General features: G+C 45.1%; 1 protein-coding gene across 1 annotated transcript; it reads left to right on the top strand.

The window, feature by feature from the left end:
• The first annotated feature begins 196 nt into the window (after positions 1-196).
• On the top strand, positions 197-18,016 carry GABRE (gamma-aminobutyric acid type A receptor subunit epsilon). The gene is made up of 9 exons (XM_058713319.1): positions 197-320; positions 4,250-4,467; positions 4,893-4,960; positions 8,600-8,820; positions 9,541-9,623; positions 10,971-11,108; positions 15,395-15,547; positions 15,672-15,871; positions 16,161-18,016. The coding sequence occupies exons 1-9, from the start codon at positions 265-267 to the stop codon at positions 16,503-16,505; spliced, it is 1,482 nt and encodes a 493-aa protein (XP_058569302.1). The 5' UTR covers positions 197-264; the 3' UTR covers positions 16,506-18,016.
• The last annotated feature ends 2,451 nt before the right edge of the window (positions 18,017-20,467 follow it).

The raw sequence follows: 20,467 nt of genomic DNA, 5'->3' as shown, positions 1-20,467 counted from the left end.
AGGGCTACCTCCTCTTTTCCCTCCTCCTCTCTCCTCCGCCCCCCGCCCGCTGAAGCCTATCCATCCCACTCTCCTCCGCTGCAGCGAACACGTCGTCGGAGATTTCCATCGGGGCTCAGGGGCGGGGCCAGGGAGGGGGTCGCGGGGCGGGGCGAGTGGGAGGAGTGGAAGTTGGAGCCCAACAAAACCCTGCACTACGCGCTCTGTGCCGCCAGACCGTGCGCAGCGACCTCCGCACAGGTGGTCGCGCGGGTCTGCGCCACGATGTTAACCAAAGTTCTCCTGATCCTCCTGGGCCTGTCCATCATCCTTCCGTCTAGGTGAGTCTCCATCCCGGGACCTAGGAACCCTGCGCGCCCAGCTCTCTCTCCCCTGGAGGTAGGCCAGTTACCCGGACCCCCGCGCCCCTGTGTTCCTCTAATCCCACGCCCACCTTTTCCTGGCCCCCGTGCGGGCTAGCCGGGCCCTGGGTCCACGCGACGCGCCGCCAGCCTCCAACCCACTCCCTCTAGGATGTGCTGGCTGAAGGGGTGTCCAGGAAGGAAGGTGGGACGCCTGTCCCCTGGCTGCTCCCGTCTCCAGACTCCCGCCCGGTCTCCAAAACCACGGCGACAGCCAGGGGATGAGCACGCCTCTCCCTCTCTGAGTCTTCCGTGAGAAGAGGCGAGTGGCCCGCGGGATAACCGACCTGGGTAGGCACGCGCATCTGAGGACCGGGAGAGACTTTGGAAAGGTGGCGCCCAGAAAGGCGCTCGGGCTCCGGGAGCGGAACTGTACCTAAATGCTGGAGTGTTGGCTAGTCTGTCCTCTCTTTCAGATTTCTTTTTCTGAGTGCCTACTAACTACCAGGCACTGTGCCAGATAACTCTGACTTTACTTGCTTCCCTTCCTGCCGCTCCTGTTGGTGTCAGTCCCAGGCGGGAACCCCAGTTTAGTCCAAGGATTCCCGCCCCAGTTATCCACCCCATTTCTGCAACTGGCCTCCCCTTTCCTCGTTCATCCCCTTTTCCCCACCCTGCTGGCTCTAGAGCTCCGGGCAGACTGGAACCTGAGGCCAAGGATGTTATTCTCTGAGGTCTGAGGTTTGGGTCCTAGATTTCAGTCCCCACCCCCCTTTTCCAAAGGCTAACAGCAAGTTCCCCTTGAGCAGCCAGCTTCCCTCACACTCTCTTCTGGCCCTGGGATTTTGCTAGGAAGGTTGCCCCCCTGCACTTCTGACTTTTTTGAGTGGAAGATGACTGCTTCATATTTTTGAGACGGTTTCAATTCTAGAAGTCTCCACAGCACTGGGCACTTCTTTATCTGTTTTGGGGAGAGAGGAGATGGCTTCTCTCTTCACCACAGACTGCTTTAGCTCCTCAGGGGAGGGGCTGTGGGGCTCCCTGCTGGCTCACTAGTGCCCTGAGGTGTGGGGGGCTGGCCTCAGCAGGGGCTTGGCAAGTATTTCTGAATGCGTGCTAGGAATTTCCAGTCATCTACATCCCTCCAGGTATGAGTTGGAGTGTTTGGGAGAGCTGGCATGGTTACTGGCTAGGGCGAAAGGGGTCTGGGAGTGGGGGCTGAAGGAAGCAGGGGGAGCAGAAAAAACAGCAGATGGATACTACCCTTGGAGGTGGGGGGAAGGGCCGCAGTAACTGGTGTTCAGACATTGTCAACATGGCAACCCATCATGTCAGCAAAGAGCTGAAGAGGTGGCTGTGAGGTGTGTTGGCAAGGGCCACATCAAACCAGGAAACCTTACTCTGGTCCAGGCTCAGCCTCAAGTGGGTTGTGTGACTTTGGGCACAGCCCTTCCCCCATGTGGGCCTCAGACTCTTCATCTTGTAAGGTGAAAAAGAGGGCTAATTTGGAGGAAAAAAGAATCCAGTGGGCCCCTCTTAGGGCACTGCCAGTCCCCTCCCCCTCTCCTTCCCTTGCCCACTGGTAGTTGGATGAGCATCCCCAGTAGTGGGAGTGGGTGCAGACTTTCGGCTCCATCCTTGGATCATTGCATCTAAAGGCATGTGGGTGCATGAAAAGGGCCCATGGAAAGATTCCACTAGTCCAGTATGTGAGTATTTTTCAAGTTCTTATTATTTCTAGCCCTCAAAGGGGGCTTAATGGCTGGCTGAGGAAAGGTATGCTGTCAGTGCCAGCAGTTCCTTAACCTCAAGGATCCAGGATGAGCATGTTTGTTTTGTTTCTATGTTACTAACAAAAGCTAATTGTAGAATTACACCAACCTCACCTTCTGATATTTTCATTGCAGATGTAGTAGTTGGGCAACACAGGGTCTTCAGTGGTCCCTGGGACTCTGCTTGTTTGTTTGCCTCTTGAACCTCGGGGCTCTTGTTGTTGGCTTTAGACATCTGGGACGAGCTGCTGCAGGCTCTTGGGTGGTCTTGGTTGGCAGTGCCAGTGTTGATTGTGCCATGCTGCTAGCCATGTCACTCATTTTGCAGGGTCTCATGCCTCTGTTTTTCTTCCTCCCCTGCAACAGTGGCTGGCATTATCTAGTCAGAGGACTGGGGGGAAAGCCTCAGGGAAAGAGGACATCTCTGCATGTGCTATTTGGAAATGGAAACTGCTTTTGTCAAGCCCATTTCTTCCCTTGTCCACAGTGGGAATTAGCCACTTCAGACACAAGAAATGGCATAAATCTGGCACACTGCATGCCAGTTAAGCAATTCTAAGTGCTTCAAATACTGCAGAAAAATGCATTTTGCTGCACAAAGTGTCAGGCTCCTGGTCTGCACCACAGAGGCCATGCCTATGTTGCTAGTCCCCTCCACCCAATCCCCACAAGCTTGACCACATGCCCCCTCCCAATACACTCTCCTACCCAAAGGAAACCACTCTCCTGCTTTACAACATCATAGATTACTTTTGCTGATGGCTTTTGAAAAAGCTTTTAGTTATATATTTTTTCAAAGATACATAAAACTAGAAGGAACAATAGAGTGAATCCTCATGTACCCATCACCAGCCTCATTAATTATCAATCCATGGCCACGCTTAATTTCTCTGTCCCTCACACACTCTCCATTTCAGCTTAAATTATTCTAAAACAAATCTCATATTTCTATGAGCAAATCATATTCTAAAGCAAATCATATTATTTCATATGCAATTATTTTACTATGCATTTCTAGTCATAAGGACTCCAAACACATAATAAAATATCACTATTACACCAAAAATTTTAGAATAATTTTGTCATACTGAAGAAACTATCCAGTGTTCAAATCTCCCATATTGTGTCATAAATGGGTTTTGTTTTGTTTTAGTTTGCTTTTTAAAATCAAGATCCAAATAAGATCCATATATTAGCAGATTTTCATTAGCATTTTTGTTTTTCAAAACACTTTTTTATTGAATTAGAAGATATATGCAGAAAAGTGCTCAAATCATTACTGTATAGCTAATGAGCTGTCAGAAAATGATGACACTGGTATCAATGCAGCCACATCAGGGACTAGAACATGACCAGAACCTCAGAAGCCCCCTGGTGCTCACTTCTTCACTGATTTCCAGCAAAAGCACCAGGTCCCTAACTTCTAACACCATCAGTGACTTTTGTACATTGTCAAATGGCTTTTTACATTTTTGTTTTGCTTAATTTAATTCTTAGTTTTTGGCTGTCTTGCATGGCACTCAAGTAGGATTCTAGCTGGCCTTCTCTCCTGGATGACTGTCTCTGCATAAGGGACCTTTTCTTAGTGCTCAGAGCTTTCCCTCACCCCTGGCCCCCAAGTCCAATGCAATGAATTTCACAAAAACAAAGAAATGTAGAATATTCCCAAGGTGTTCTAGCCTTCTGTGGGAGAGGCTGTTCTAGCTTTCCTGAGCGTTCCTCAGAAATCCTGGCCTTCTTCCTGCCCATTTGCTCCCCAGTGGTGCTGATCAAGGCAGACTGGACACTAGTGTTAGTAACAGCAGAAGAGCTTGGCCAGAGCTCATACACCAATGCCCTCTTCATCTTACATTGAGAAATTCTTTTAAAATCTCGAGCTTGGTTTTGTTGTTGGGTTTAAAAAAAATAAAGAATTACCATGAAGGAAGGATAGTACCCAAAGTCCCCAAAGAGTAGCAAGATTTAGAAGAAATTAACAAATATTATGTTAGTGGCTTAAAATTTGCTGTTACCAGTCACTCTTTATGTCTTGCGTTTCAGACTTGTTTTGGTTTGTTTCTATCCCAAGAGGCCTCATCTGTGACCCCTACGGAGTGGAGAACAGAGCTTCATTTTTTGTGTGTTTGTATGTTCTAGGAGTGAAGGACCTCATGTTGAATCAGAAAATGGACCCTCTGCCCATGATGATGTCTATGGGCCCCAGCCCCAGGCTGCTGAAGAGAAGCTCCTCTCTGAAGAAACAAAGCCCACTCTTAGTGGTCCCCACAGCACACTTGGCAAACTGCCAGCAGCCACTCACATCCTGAACAGTATCCTGAATAACTATGACCATAAACTTCGCCCTGGCATTGGTGGTGAGTATCAGAACATAGCTCTTCCCCTCCTGGAGCAGGAAGTTGAGGGCATAGGTGTGGATAATGGGTTTGGGGTATAAGTGAGGGTGCCATGCACATGGGCCAGGGAATCTGTTGCTGACCTGTTGGGTAAGACATATCAACTCTAGTCTCAGCAGTACCCTTGGCCTAGGTCTAGACTTTTTTCTTTTCTCACCCTCAGTTTTCCAATTGCAAAATGAGTGGACTAGATGACTGGCCTTCAAGGTATGTCCAACTCTTAACAGTCTGTGAATTGGATCTTGCTATGAAAGAACAAAGAAAGAAATAGGAGTGATGTTGAAACCATCTCTCTATCCTTCACCTGTTCTCCCCTCTGACCACGCCCTCCCCTGTCCCATGTCCCTGTTTGACACTTACCTCTGCCACTTCTGCTTCCTTTACAGAAAAGCCCACTGTGGTCACTGTGGAGCTCTCTGTCAACACCCTTGGTCCTATTTCTATCCTGGACATGGTGAGTACTGATTTTTTATTACAGTGTCTTGTAGCCCAGGAAGCTCACCATGGGGCCTTTCACATACTTATTTTTTCTGCTCTGTGTGTCCATAAGAAGAGTTTTGTGGGTTTACTTTGTTTTTGTTTTGGAGAGGGGAGATTGTAACCAACACTGACTTTGGAAGTCAGGAAAAGGTAAGTCCCTTGCTGTCTGAAGAGGACCTTCAGAATCCTGACCATATCTTCTAGTGTTTTGTTCAAAATAAAAATAATAAAGCAACTTTAAACATCACAGTGGAATGGCTCTTTTTTTTCTAATGATTTTTGTAGAATTAAGTCTATAGTTACCAACTCTTGCTCTAAGACTGCTTCTCTAATTTTGGCCTGGTTTCTTCTTTCCTTTTCTATTGCTATCATTCTACTGTCAGGACTGTCCCCAGTTAGCCTCTATTATCTCTCCTTGAAATATGCAAAATTCAAGGTTTCTGCCTACATCAGTCCACCTACTGACCTGCTCTCCTGAGTGATGTGCCTCCTGCAGATCTGGGACCTAGCTTAAAGCATGAAGTTCAACATCACACTCTAGTGGTCAAGGTCCTCCATGGCTGGAGCCAACCCAGAGCTTTATTTCTTTTCCCCCCCTTTAGAGACCACATGCCCTAGTGACTAGAGTATGGGTGTTCCCAGATCACCTTGTACCTTTGAGTCTTTGTTCAAACTCTTTCTTGTTTGGAATGCCATTGTTCCAATTTTCTACATGTCACAGCCTTATCCTTCAGGGTCTGTCTCTAATGGCTTCTCTTCCATGGCATCTTCCTTTACCTCCACAGCTATTAATTACTCCCCTCTTACTCAGACCACACCCCTCTCTTTAACATTCAGATTTTTCTAGCTTATATCACAGTTGTTTGCCTGATCTTCCCTATCTCACTGTATTGTAATTATGTGCTCTATGTCTGCCTTACTCTCCTGATTATGGGTTCCTTGGTGTCAAGGACTCGATATATGTTAACTGAGCAAATGAGTTATGAAAGATGTTCTATAAAAGTCACATTTCCCCCTGATACCTGACTGTATCCCAAGGGATACAGTCTAATAACTCAGTAGTCACCGAACCTGGCATACAACACAGAACTGATCCAAAGAGGAATAAACAGCCTGATTTTCTTTGGCCAATAAAGTGCTGCTTTAGCCTAGGCCAAGGGCCTTTATAAGATGCCAGATACACATATGGTATTAAACTTCACCCAAGAAGTCTGGTCTTTTACATAGTTCCAAATAGTTCTTTAAAACTGTGATAGATCTTATACAGTCTACTTTTCCCTGGTGACACTGTGGAGTTTTGTACTTAGTAAGGAAGGAGTGTATGTCTCTCTCGCACAGCCAATGAACAGAGCACACTTGTCTCCTTGGATCTTCATGACACCCTGTGTGGCAGGCAAGCTACCACTGGGATCCTTATTTTACATTTGAAGCAATTGAGCCTCTCAGCAAACATTGTTACAGAGAGGGTATGGTTGTTTGAGGGGAGTTCACACACCCCTCAGTCAATCAGATGTTGTGTAGAGCATAGGATAAGTCCTTAAAGAGAGAAACCTGAGCCCACAGCATGGAGATTTAAATCAAATGTTTCTACCAGTTTCTTGGTTAAATTTTTGAGACACGTAGCCTGAGCTTAGAAGGCAGTGACCAGTCTGGGAATGACTGCCCATCGTAACACCAACAGTTGCTAAGGCTTCTTGCTGTGATAATTGTTGCAGGCAATTCTAATTAAGCCAATTTCTTGACGCTGAATTTCTAGAGTTTCAGCTGAGCTAAAAAAGATGTACAACCCAAGTACCGTTGTCAAATTGGGGAAGAACCGAACTTTTGGTTATCAGTTGCTGTGTAATGACCTTACAATTGGTATCTTGTTAAATAGAAATTAAATGCTTATTTGAAACAGTATAACACAGAGCAGGAGCGCAGTGTGGGTTGTGGAGGGAAGACTTCCCCTAGCTACCAAGTAGTTCACATGGCCTGGGAATGAAGAAGGCTCTGTATGCCAAGTTGGAACTGCAAGCTACTTGGGACTGTAGAAACACTCTGAAAGCCACTTATGAAGGTTGGTCGGGCTCTGTGGGGCAGGGCTGTGGGCTCCCATGTGAATAGTAGCTATGCTTTTTTCTGTCTGCTTCTCTGAGCTACTCCAGGGAACCTTCTCAGTCTGGGAGACTAGCTTCCAGCAATTTGGCAATTGCTATCACCACCTTTTGGCCTAGGCAGCAAAGCCAAGCTGGGATTGTCTTGACCTTTCCCCTGAGGGCTCCAATGGCCTCCAGCACTATGGGTTTCTGGTTAGTGTTCATTGTTTGATGCAGGATAACTCAGGAGAAAGACCTAGGGATTCTATATGGGGAAATTGGACCTTGGTTCCCAAAGGGATTATTGGTGCAAGTGAAATAAGCCATTGAGAGGGAAATCAGTGAAGGCCATCCCAGGACAACGTCATGGTAATGGTGCTCTGAGCATCAGAACTAGTATGCTGTCTTTGTGTGACTTTGGACAGGTCCTTTTCTCTCTGAGCCTGTTTCCTTACCACTGAAATAAAGGAGGTTGGATAACCCTCAAGGTTCCCCCTTGGCCTAGGTCTGGCACTTGCTCTTCACGCTGTTTTACTTTTTACCCTCCAATACCAGTAGTGCAAATCTCTAGCTTCTCATGCTTCTTCCTATTAAATATCTTTCCTGATATTTAACGGATAGTTTATGGGACAGATAATATGATCTGGAGACCAAATAATCATAAGTGTATCTATGCACATGCACACACACATTCAGAGGTTAGGTGCCCTTGTTTAAAAGGAAGAACAAAACAAAACAATGATTTAAAAAACATGAGACTAAATACACACCTCTCTTATGACTCAAAGCACTTCATTTTTAAATATAACTCTGGAGAATGAAGGATTGAGGTTAATTAACATCTGTGCTCCCCAAATAAAAGCTGAAAGGGGAATCTTCACCATATACAACCAAAGGTGTGTGTTTGTAAATGTTTAAAATGATTTTGAGGGGCGCCTGGGTGGCGCAGTCGGTTAAGCGTCCGACTTCAGCCAGGTCACGATCTCACGGTCCGTGAGTTCGAGCCCCGCGTCAGGCTCTGGGCTGATGGCTCAGAGCCTGGAGCCTGTTTCAGATTCTGTGTCTCCCTCTCTCTCTGTCCCTCCCCCGTTCATGCTCTGTCTCTCTCTGTCCCAAAAATAAATAAAACGTTGAAAAAAAAAATTAAAAAAAAAAATAAAAAATAAAATGATTTTGAGTTGAGACCTTTGTTTTGCTATGGAAATGTGGGGACTGAGAGGGCATTTACCTGGCTGGAGTAATACCATAACCCTACAAGGTGGTGGTGATGCGATGGGCCCAGCCTGTGCAGTTACACAACCATTGCCTGTCTGTTTCTAGATGAAATGTGTCTTCACTGACTGTTGTTTATCTGGGAATGTTTCTTTCTTTTGGGAATACCTGGAAATAGAAAAGTTCCTACAGCCTAATTCATGCTGTCATCTGTGCAAACCTAAGTAGTCTCCTATCTGCTTGATGGGCCCTTCACAGAATGGCATGGGAATATTCTTTGCCTGTACAGATCTAGGTGTGTGCTTTTCTACCCATCCTACCAGGAATACACCATTGACATCACCTTCTGCCAGACCTGGTATGATGAACGCCTCCGTTACAATGGCAACTTTGAGAGCTTTGTTCTGAATGGCAACATGGTGAGCCAGTTATGGATCCCGGACACGTTTTTTAGGAATTCTAAGAGGACCCAAGAGCATGTGATCACCATGCCCAACCAGATGGTTCGCATCCACAAGGATGGCAAGGTGTTGTACACAATTAGGTATGTCAAGCCTCTGGAATATTACCTCTTGGGACTCTTTTTGCCAAAGAATCATGAACATAGGTGTCATCCTCAATGATACTTCTAAGGGCCTTTCCAGCTTTCCTAGACCATGAGCTCAACCCCCTCATGTATAGACACAGACACCAGGCCTCAAAACAGAAAGATATTGCTTAAAGCAACACACCAAGTTCATGGCAGAGCTGGGACTGGTAGCCAGTTACTTGGCTCCTAGTCCACAAGTCCCCCCACTAGAATGTACAGTATGACTGCATTGCCTGGACAGTTCCATCCCAAGTGGGCACTGGCTGTAAAGACACATCCATGGTGTTGGAATTGTCCAGGCAGAGCAGCAACACAGCAGTTGAAAACATGTCTATCTAAGAACAGGCTGGACATTTGAATGCTTGGCCGGGGAAGATTGTGTATGGGTGGTATGAGGTGTGAAGGTGGTAGAGTGAGAAAGTGTTGGCAAGTCCTGGAAGCTGGGATGGGCAAGAAAAAAAAAGCCCATCTAAATTGGTCCACACATTTCTCTGATTATGGAAATCAAAGTAGCCAGATACTTTCAAGCTGTTCTTCCTTTTTGTCTCTCCTTTGAGCTCTTTGTTTCAAATCCCACTGTTGCCACTCACTGGTTGGTGGTGGTGCCCAGGACCAAGGTGGGTGGATACCTAAGTGCTCAAAGCCAGCCTAATGAGGCTCCTTTCTCCCTTCCAGGATGACCATTGATGCTGGATGTTTACTTCACATGCTCAAATTTCCAATGGATTCTCACTCTTGCCCTCTGTCTTTCTCTAGCTGTGAGTACCTTCTTAGGTTTCTGGGGCCCCAGAGTCATGCTGAGCCCCTTCTTTTTTCTCATTCTTGCCCTTTACATTTTTCTGCCTCTGCTTTTCTCCTAAAATGGTGCCAGATTTTCCCAGAACCTCCTCTATCTCCTTTCTTGCTGACAATACTGTGTTGCTTCACCTGGACCTCGTGTTGGGTTCTTCCGTCTTCCTTCCACTCCATCTCAAGTCAGTCACCCACCTCTGAAGTGTAATTCAAGTATGTCTACTCCTCTGCATTTCCACTGTCAGTACCTTGGTTTAGGTCTTTGTCATCTTCCACTTGGGCTTTCACAACATCTTTATTTTAAAACTGAACATGTCCAGAGCTAAATACATTGTCTCCTCCCAACCTCTACCTCCAAAACAAATGTGTTGCTTCTGTGTTCTCATTTGTGTCATTGAAAGGCACCATCAGCCACTCAGTTGTCCAAGCCAAGAATTTTGATGCTTCTTTCTCCATCACCTCCTATATCTAATCAATCAACATATCTTGTTGGTTTTCTTTTCTGAGTCTCTATTGATCCTATTTCTCTGCATTCTCACTGCCACAGCTTTGATTCCTGCCTTCATTCATTTTATTGGGCCTGGATTACTGCACTGGCCTCCTAAAACTGGTCTCCCTGTCCACAAGCTATCTTCATATAATGACAAGAGTGACCTAGCTGAAGCATCATCTAGACTAGGTCGTGTTTTAGTTTCAAATCCTCCCTGAAATCTCATGGGTCAATTCCTAATTCCTTATAATGACTCTCAAGGTACTTCATTTACTGGCCCCTGCCACCCATTCCTGTATGCTTCATCCAGCATCTGTGAGCTAGCCATCCTGAACTTTTGGCATTTCCATAATCCATCAGGCATTTTCACCTTTCTGTGCATACAACACCCTCCTCACCCCTCCAGCCTCACCCATACAGAGAATATTTACTCAGCTTTTAAGATTTATTGGAAATGTCAACTATTGTATAAAATTTTTGTTGGGTGGGTCTCCAGGTGGTCTTTCCCTCATCTGTTTTTCCACTGTCCCACGGGTGGAAGTTTTTCAGCAACTCCAACAATTACAGATGTATATTTACTATCTTATTCAATTAAATGTGAATGAGGGCAAGGCTTCTGCCTTGCTCATCTCTATATTTCCAGCACAGAGCCTGGTACTAAGGAATGCTCAATAAATGCACATATTGAGTGAACTTCAACAATGAAGAAGAGAGGCAAGGTCCCACAGCTCGTGAGGCCAGAGTCAGGACTCCAAGGCATTTCTCAGACTCCATGCTTGGTTTCCCAGTCTCACATGACCTTCCTTCCCACGTTGCCTTACAGTTTCCTATCCTGAGAGTGAGATGATCTACAAATGGGAAGATTTCAAGCTTGAAATCAATGAGAAGAATTCCTGGAAGCTCTTTCAGTTTGATTTTACAGGAGTGACCAACATTACTGAAACAATCTCAACCCCAACTGGTACGTGTACCTATGGAACAAGGGCTTAGTAGAGGTAGAGGTCTGGTAAGGGGGTGGTAAGAATGACTGGGGTGACCATCCATATATATAAATGTATGCAATTATCCCATGGAAATTGTATAGAACATGACTCCTGTCTTGTAAACGTTAACCACTTACAACTGTTTGCAGAGGAAACTGAGACTTTGTAACTACATCTCACTCTCATCTACAAAGGAGTAAGTGCTTTGCCAACTCCCTGAGAGGGTAGGTAAGTAGATAAAGTTTACTGCTGTCAAGATTTGCAACTAGCTTTGTCATGCAGACCCTTCAGTTTCTACGTCTTTTTTTTAAGATTTATTTATTTTGAGAGAGAAAGCGAGAGTAGGGGAGGAGCAGAGAGAGAGACAGAGAGAGAGAGAGAGAGCAAGTGAGCATGAGTGGAGGAGAAGCAGAGAGAGAGGGAGAGAGAGGATTCCAAGCAGGCCCCACGCTGTCAGCACAGAGCCTGACACAGGGTTTGATCTCACAAATTGAGAGATCATGACCTGAGCTAAAATCAAGAGTCGGGCACTTAACAAACTGAGTCACCCAGATGCCCCCAGTTTCTAGATCTTTGTTAAAACCGACCTGCTTGGATGACTTTGGGGAATGGAGCTCATGTGAGTTCTTCGTACCCAGAACCAATCCAAGCTGGGTTAAGTGGGAAACAAAGTTGGTCCTAATAGGAAGCAGAGGCTAGAGTTCTAATGTGAGCTAGGTGAGGGCTCAGATGGTATAAGGGAAATTTCAGCAACTACAATTCCTATTGCATCAACATTTATTTTAAAGGAGCAGCTCTGTTGTTGGGATGAGCACTGGGTGTTGTATGTAAACCAATTTGACAATAAATTATATTAAAAAAAATAAAGGAGCAGCTCTTACAAGCACAGATTCCTGTCAAAGCCTTCACGGTGGATTCAACACGGACATGGTTATTATTGGTTTTCTGACTTTGTACCTAACAAGGACTAAAGGGGAGGGTCCTGGGTCTCTTCACCATCAGCTTCCAATTAGATATGAGTGTCTTTGCTTGGTTCCTAGGTGATCTCAATGAAAATCTAAGGGACCTCCCCAGGGTTGCTCCCAGAGCAGCCCTGGAAACCCTCTTCACACAAACTGACCAAGTATAATATAATATAATATATAGTATAGTATAGTATACTCATCATTTCCAGGATGCGGATGGAGACAGTCACCCCACCAGCCATTTGCCATAGGAGGAGTCTTGCTTTGCTTCTGTGCCTAGGCAGAAAATCTGCTTTCACTGTACTTGTTGAGCTGGTCATGGGGGGAGGGATGGGTCATGCTCCTCTGGCCAGAGATTTGCTTCCACAGTACTAGGGCAGGGACAGAGGGCTGTTTTACAAATGCCTTTCTTTTTCTCAGGGTCTCTGGGTAAGCAGTTATACTATACTATACTATACTATACTACACTCTAACCTTGCTCTTCTGCCAGCTAACCATGGGCATGCCTCTTGCCTTTCTGCACTTCAGTTTTTCCAGACAGGTGGGGACCCATCATCAAAAGAAGCAGAAGAGACAAGGCCCAGGGGCTTTCAAGTCACTAGTGATTCCGTTTAGTAGATGGCTGTGCATTGTTTCAAAATGGCCCCCTAGTGACTACAAAGCCCCAGAGCTAGCATCATCACCAAAGAAATGACAGTAGGTAAGCACTGGCCCTCCTTAGGAGAAAAGATTGTTCTTGGGAAAAAAAGAGGAGGGCTTCTTTCTCTTCTGCTAGAGGCTAGTTGCTTGTGAATTATAGTTTCTCCAGTATCATAGTTCTTTTTGAGGTTGGTCTGAAACTCTTCCCATCAGCCTCTGGGCAGTTCTATCTATCTATCTATCTATCTATCATCTATCTATCTATCTACATATTCAGCTTCTAAGGGGTCAGAACGTGGGGGTAGCTTGCTACTTTGGTCACTTTGGACCTTGAACCAGAGACCCTCACTGCTTCAGGAGGCTTTTAGAGACTCCACCCTTGCCTGCAGTGAGTGAGGTAACTTTCACTGGTGGCTATTGAGACTCTGATGGGACCTTACCCATGACCAGGAGTTCACTTTCTCTTAAGAGAGTTTCACCCATCTCTGGACAACTCTGTCCATTGGAAAACTGTTGCTGTTCATCTGAAATCGGAGTTTCTGGAACTCCTACCTGGTTCTTTTTCCTTAGAACTACTGAACTTGTGGTAAGCCCAGTCACTCTTCTCCAGGGACAAGATTAAATTACTAGTATTATGGTCCCAGCTCTGGGTCACAATCTTTTATAGACTCTACAGCCTATTTCCTTTTCCTTCCCTGTTCTTCAAAGCTTTGGGTCCACTCATTCTTCTAGTCCCAGTACTCTAGACTCAGTCTTTTAAATTGCATTCCTCGGACAGTACAGTGACAAACTCTGGTCTAGCCAAATGAGAGAAAAGCAGAAGCATCTTTAGTTTGGTGGGAGGGATTGTTTTGTTTTGACTTTGACTTTGTCTTCTCAACCCCAGATATCCTTTTTCTGTTACCCATGCTCCTTCATTCCTCACAAATAATAAATTGTATGTTGGTATCCTTCTCTCAGCTTTCCAAAGCTTACCCAGTGGAAAAGGTCATTCTTTGGCTGGAATAAAGAAAATAAATATGGAAAAAGCTGATAGGATAATACATCTTCCAACAAGAATATATAAGTTTTGAATGGAGTGGTTGTAGCAGGCCTGGAAGAGGAGTTCTATCCCCAAAGCTACTACTCTGATTACACATATTCTACTGACCCCAGACCACTTCCTTACTTTTTTTTCTGGAAGATTCCAAGAAGTCTTGCCCTTTAAATGTCAGTACTTTCAAGGTGAGTAGGAAAGACTTCTCTTCTCATTTAGCTCCAGTATACCCAGACCTGGAAGGCAGGTGATATACTTTTCAAAATAGAAGGACACATAGACATCTTCGTGTTCTGGTCTGCTTTACAAAGTTGTTGTCAGTCAGTAGTAAGTGTCACTGAGCCTCTGTTAGGTTCCAGCCCATGCTGGGCTTGGATGGGCAAAAGCCAAGCCACAGGGCTTCCATGAGGAGTCTAAACCTTGTAGTGTTTTAAAAGACCACCTAACTCAAGGCCAAGGAATTTTACAGCATCACTTAGGTGGAAGTTTGGAGCTTAGCTTCACTAACAGAATTTGAGCTATCACAAACCCTATGTGATATTGAAAGTGAAATGGGGAGTTCTGGGTTCTAGGAAAGCCATCAGAATCTCTGCAGTCCTGATGAGCATGTAGAGTGTTTGGGATGAGCATGTCAGAGCATAAGGGTATAATAGAAGATGCTAATTCTACTATTGTCATAAGTACTATAAGAGCCATCACTCTGTAGGGGAAGAGCCAACATCAAGGACATGATGCCCTAATTTTCACTTTCAGCTAATTTTTCTATTTTTTTGCAGCAGCCAATTTGGATTAGGATAATAGACTAAGGAACAGAGAGTCTAGAATTTGAATATTGGTGCAACTATGTAAGCTATCTCAGGGAATCTGAGAGTGTATGAGATGAGCCTACAGGAAGGTGTGTGTGTGTGTGTGTGTGTGTGTGTGTGTAAGATGTCAGTTGGAGCCAAGTCATGGTGAGCCTTTATTTAGTATGAGGTTACAAAGTGCACACTTGACTCTGTAGAATTTTTGTGGAATAGGGAACCAGCAAAAGTTTGGGGGTGTGCAACTGAGTTCTTTTGGCCTTTGATACAACAGTGCAACTAAAGCATTTTACCAGCATACAAATGAATAGGAAGGAGGCCAAATCGATTCTATGCTTTTCCCACCACAGAATAGGCCATCCTTGGCTTATCCCCTGAGAGTATACATTGTAAACACCAGTATTGCATGTGTCAGGCTATGATTTTGCAGACTAGATATTGCACCTTAATGGGCGTGAAGGTCTCAGTCAGCCATGTGGACATTAGTTGTGTGGTGTTGATAGCTAGAAGGCTAACTAATTTTTTCACTTTAATCTGACACTTCTGCCACCCTGAGAAGACAGATGCGGGGTGTGGGGAAGTGGGCTGAAAAAGAAGCAACGAAGTTTGTGGCCCTGGCTCAGCTCTTAACTGACAATGGGTCTTACAGTGAGTCTCCTCTCTGGGCTTCTTCTGATTCTCTGTATGTGGCATTGGAATAATCTACCTCTATTTTAGGACTGTGGTGGGAATCCCATGAGCTGAACAAGACCCTTATGCATGTCCTGCCTGGGGGAGACCCTCATCTGCTGTAATGAAATGGTATTTTTAATGTCTTCCAGGTGATTTCATGGTCATGACACTTTTCTTCAATGTGAGCAGGCGATTTGGCTTTATAGCCTTTCAAAACTATGTCCCTTCTTCTGTGACTACAATGCTTTCCTGGGTTTCCTTTTGGATCAAGAAAGACTCTGCTCCAGCCAGAACCTCTCTAGGTAAGTGGGTAATACATGCAAATGGGCATACAAATGGGCACAGAATTGCCTTCTTGAGGGGCCTTTCAGCAGTGTAACATAGGGATCGGTAGCTGAGCCCACCTCTACTTCTGTGCATTCACAGGGATAACCTCTGTACTCACCATGACCACACTGGGCACCTTTTCCCGTAAGAATTTCCCACGTGTCTCGTATATCACCGCTTTGGATTTCTATATTGCCATCTGCTTTGTCTTCTGCTTCTGTGCTTTGATGGAGTTTGCTGTGCTCAACTTCCTGACCTACAACCGGACAAAACCCCGTGCTTCTCCAAAACTTCGCCATGTATGACCTGGGTATGGGAGAGGTGGCAAGCCTTTGGGATGTGGAGGCATGCAAGTGAGGGCACTAGGACTCATGGCACATGGGAGGCCAGCTCACCAACTTATGGGGTGGGGGTAACCTGGCGTTGGGGGTGGTAGTTGAATAAACTTTTGGATGTGATGCCGGGAATTGCAGAGGGTGGACAAAAAACAGTGTGCCAAGACCAGAATCTCCAGAAATCCTGAGACAGCACCTAGGCTTGATTCACCTTCATTTGACTTTTTCCCACATCTTTCCTTGTCCTTTTCAGCCAGATATTCGTGCCCGTGCCCTTATGCCTCCCCGTGCCAGTGCCCATCAGCATCCTGATGCTTTTGTGTGCCAGATTGAGGACTCTGATGAGAGTGATGGAGAGGAGGGCCCATCTTGCCCAGCCCAGCAGTCTCTCAGCCCAGGTGGCATCCAGAATCCTGGCGGTTGCTGCAAGTGGTGCAAGAAGTATGTCTGTGTGGTCCCTAGGTGTGAGGGCAGTATCTGGCAGCAGGGCCGCCTCTTCATCCACATTTACCGCCTGGATAACTACTCGAGAGTTGTTTTCCCAGTGACCTTCTTCTTCTTCAATGTGCTGTATTGGCTTGTTTGCCTTAACTTGTAAGTACCAGCTGGTACCCTGTGGGCAGCCTCCCCAGTTCTCCAGGAGGTCCCATGCCCCTTGCCAAGGGAGTCAGGGGAAAGCAGCAGCAGCAGCAGCAGGAGCAACAAGACACTATCTTTCCTTCCCCATTCCTCAAATATAAGCCTGTAGAGATTTCCTCTTTGCTGGCCATCTCCCCTACCTGGCCCATTCACTGACTCTCCATGGCAGCCAATTTCAAGTAAAATGGCCCACCTCTCTGTTCCTCAAGGGGCATTAATGATGCTCAGACCTAAAAATCACAGGCTGTCCGTGACCAGCTCCCTAAGACCATGCCCAAATATGAGCAGATTAGCTATCTACAACAGTGCTGATAACCACTGCCTTTTTACAGAAATAATACTGCCTTTGTGGTGCTCCAGGCCCAGTTCTGGCCTCAGCCTCAAAGTGCATAGACCAGCTGCTTGCCTGTTCCTGACACCTTAAAATGCTGGGCAGCAGTATAAAGGGTAAGAGGATCCTAGTCCTTAGGTCCAGTTGTTATATTCTTGGTTTTCTCTTCCTGCCCTCCCTTCCCTTGCAGATAGATACCAATATTATCCATTTAGGAGGAAGGGAGCCAGCAATTGAGAGCCTTTGGGACAGTATCTCCCTCTGCTGCTGTGCCACCTCCTTCTCCCTCCACCCCCCGCCTCCATTCTTCATCTGCACTACAAATTCAACGCCTTGCATCCATTGGGTATCTATTTTTGTGTGTGATAATAGTAACGACTCCCTGCTTTGGATGCCACCTTCTTCCTCCTCCTTGACCCCTGTGACATTTTCTGTAGCTTCCCTAGTGACTTTCCCAGCCCCGACCCAGGTGCTAGGCCATGGTGACTTCCCGGGGCCAAGAAATTAAGAGAACTTTGCTTTGCAGTGGGCATTACCAGCACTGATTGGTGCCCTCTAAAGGCACAACATAAGAGTTTTATCACTTCCTTGGCCCCTGGACCCATGAGCCAGTCCACTCTTATCCTGGGGCACTCACAATCGCAATTAATTGAATTCCCTTAAATTTGTATAGCACTTTACCTTTTGCAAAGCACTTTTGAGAAGTTATTTCTATTTTGAGCCTTATCATAGCCTGTGATTCAGAGCAGGATTCTTATCCCCATTTTGCAGATGAGAACCCTGAGGCACAGATTTCTATGGGACTGTGGATCTCACTGGAAAGTACCCAGGAGCCCACTGTCACCTTCTAGACTACATGACAGGGCTGAGCAACTCTGTTCACCATGATTTGATTCTATTGCCTCTGCCAGCACCCCAGTGGCAAGGCCCAGAGTAGCAGCCTCTCTTTAGCATTGGCTGCTCAATTCCTGGGCCCCCAAGACCAAACCTCTCCTGGCTCCAGTAACCCAGTGAGGTGAATTTGGACACGCCCCAATGCTTGTATATGCTGAATGAAATCTGTGTCTGTATTTTATTGGGGGGTGGGTAGGGTAGGGGGATTCATCTGCTTTTTGTCACCATCACCTGAAAAGGGGAAATGTATCAATAAATATATCAGCAAAGCATGGAAGGTATGGCATTCAAGTTTGTTCTCAGTTCAGGTTTAAATCCTAAATCAATGACCCAAACCTATCTGTTCTCCTCTCCCATCCATGACTCCCAGACCTGCCAAGCATGTACCGTGTACCTTCTGTCAGTGGAGAACTGAAGGGAAGACAGTGACCAAGTGGTGGCCCCCTTTTAATGATTCTCTTACTTGCTTCTATGCTCGTGCTCCCTGCCATGTCCTTTTTGCTTTGTCCATCATTCTAACCTCACCTAGTCAGAAAGCTAGAAGTTTCCTCCAGATTATCAGACTCAGAACACTCCTCTTCCACTACCACCATATAAAGATGCAGATGCTGAGGCACAGAAAGGAATGTCTACTGTCACACAAGCAGATAATGGAAGGGACCAGACCTCAGGAATCCCAACACCCTGTCTTATCTAGGACTAACTCTGGAGAGCTTGGTTGATCCACACTTTAAACAAAAACTCTCTAAAGGTTATATTGAAGAATGTTGGCCCTGGAATCCTGTGATACACCCAACCCTAAGGGAACTCAGAAAAAATAACAAGAACCAACTAGGAGACAAAAATGGCATGTGAACAGCCAACATTTTTGCCATAAAGTTCTTAAAAGGATGTTCAAAAACCTTCTTGTAAGAAACTCAGATGCTTTTACTGTGTATTTTCTGATGTTCTAACCCATGGGAAAATATAAGTAAAATTTAGAACAAGGAAAATAGTTCTTCAATTTTACTTACATTAGGAAGATGCACTTAACATAATACCCTCCAGGTCCATCCACATTGTTGGAAATGGCAAGATTTCATTCTTTTTCATTGTGTGTGAAGGGAAAAAATAGTTTCAAACAGAGAAGGAAGAAAACTTTTTAATTTTTTTTTCAACGTTTTTTATTTATTTTTGGGACAGAGAGAGACAGAGCATGAACAGGGGAGGGGCAGAGAGAGAGGGAGACACAGAATCGGAAACAGGCTCCAGGCTCCGAGCCATCAGCCCAGAGCCTGACGCGGGGCTCGAACTCACGGACCGCGAGATCGTGACCTGGCTGAAGTCGGACGCTTAACCGACTGCGCCACCCAGGCGCCCCGGAAGAAAACTTTTTAAATACAGAGAACAAACTAAGGGTTGTTGGGAGGCAGGGGGCAGGGAAAATGGGTGATGGGTATTGAGGAGGGCACTTGTTGGGATGAGCACTGGGTGTTGTATGTAAGGGACGAATCACAGGAATCTACTTCCGAAGCCAAGAGCACACCGTATACACTGTATGTTAGCTAACTTGACAATAAATTATATTAAAAAAAAAGAAAGATGTAGAAAAAAGTAGCCAGGTTATGTTTTTGAAATAGAAATAGTGCAAAACATGGTCCTTAATCACACTACAACAAAGCTAAGAACAAATAAAATTCCTACCATTTGTAAATTTTAAAAAGCTCATGTAAACAGTTCTTCAAAAAATAATTTGAAATTGGGTGTATAATATCTAAAAACTAAAATTAATGAAGAAAAGCTACATATTAAAGCACATGGGATGCAGCCAACACTGCACTCACAAAAATTTGTAATCACAATGGATGAAAAATGAGTTATGTATTGAAACCTAGAAATTGGATAAATGACAAAAAACACATTATACCTTAGAAAATTTGGGGGGAAAGATACTTTTTAAAAAACCAGTGTAAAGAGAATCATTTAAAAAACAATAAATAGTATGCTTGGGTGTCTCAGTCAGTTGAGTGTCTAACTTCAGCTCATGTCATGATTTCAAGGTTTGAGTTTGAGCCCTGCATCAGGATCTGAGCTGACAGCTCAGAGCCTGAAGCCTGCTTCAGATTCTGTGTCTCCCACTCCCACTCTCTCTCTTTCTCTGTGCCTTCCCAGCTCACACTCTCTCAAAAAAGTAAATAAACATTTAAAAAACAAAAAATAAAACTGAGTCACTACCTCTCTCTTTACATCAAAATTACAGATAAATCAAAAATTTGAAGATGTTTTAAGGAAACCGTAAGATAATATGGGTGAGTATGTTTATAATCCTGGGATGGAAAAGGCCTTTCTAAGCATAGCCTAAAACACCAGAAACTATCAAGGAAAATATTGAAAATTTTTTTTGTACTAAGAAATAGCAATCATTGAAGCAAAAGCAAAAAGTAATACTTATCTGTTAACACTGTTACTTATCAGTTTTTCTGGGAAGCAGTCTCTGAGACTAAGATTAGAATGCAGGAGGTTGATTAGGAACTGGTTTTAAGGTCAACACCCTTGAAGATAGTGAAAGGGATCCAGGCCTGTGATGCAGTCACAATAAGGGCCTCAGCTGAACACATAATAAATTCTGGAGTTGGGATGAGCCTTCCAAATTGTTGCAAATCAAGGCAAGGGAGCTAGGCTTCTATACTTTTGTACTGACCAGTCATTGGATGTGA

Source organism: Neofelis nebulosa, chromosome X (genome assembly GCF_028018385.1).
Source record: "Neofelis nebulosa isolate mNeoNeb1 chromosome X, mNeoNeb1.pri, whole genome shotgun sequence".
NCBI lineage: Eukaryota > Metazoa > Chordata > Mammalia > Carnivora > Felidae > Neofelis > Neofelis nebulosa.
Note: the sequence above shows the minus strand (reverse complement) of the source record. Positions and strands in the feature narration are given on the sequence as shown.

Coding starts and splice junctions, on each gene's coding strand:
- GABRE (XM_058713319.1), top strand. CDS start 265: ATGTTAACCAAAGTTCTCCTGATCCTCCTGGGCCTGTCCATCATCCTT. Junction 8,821..9,540: donor AAGGTGTTGTACACAATTAG/GTATGTCAAGCC, acceptor TCTCCCTTCCAG/GATGACCATTGATGCTGGAT. Junction 9,624..10,970: donor CCCTCTGTCTTTCTCTAGCT/GTGAGTACCTTC, acceptor GTTGCCTTACAG/TTTCCTATCCTGAGAGTGAG.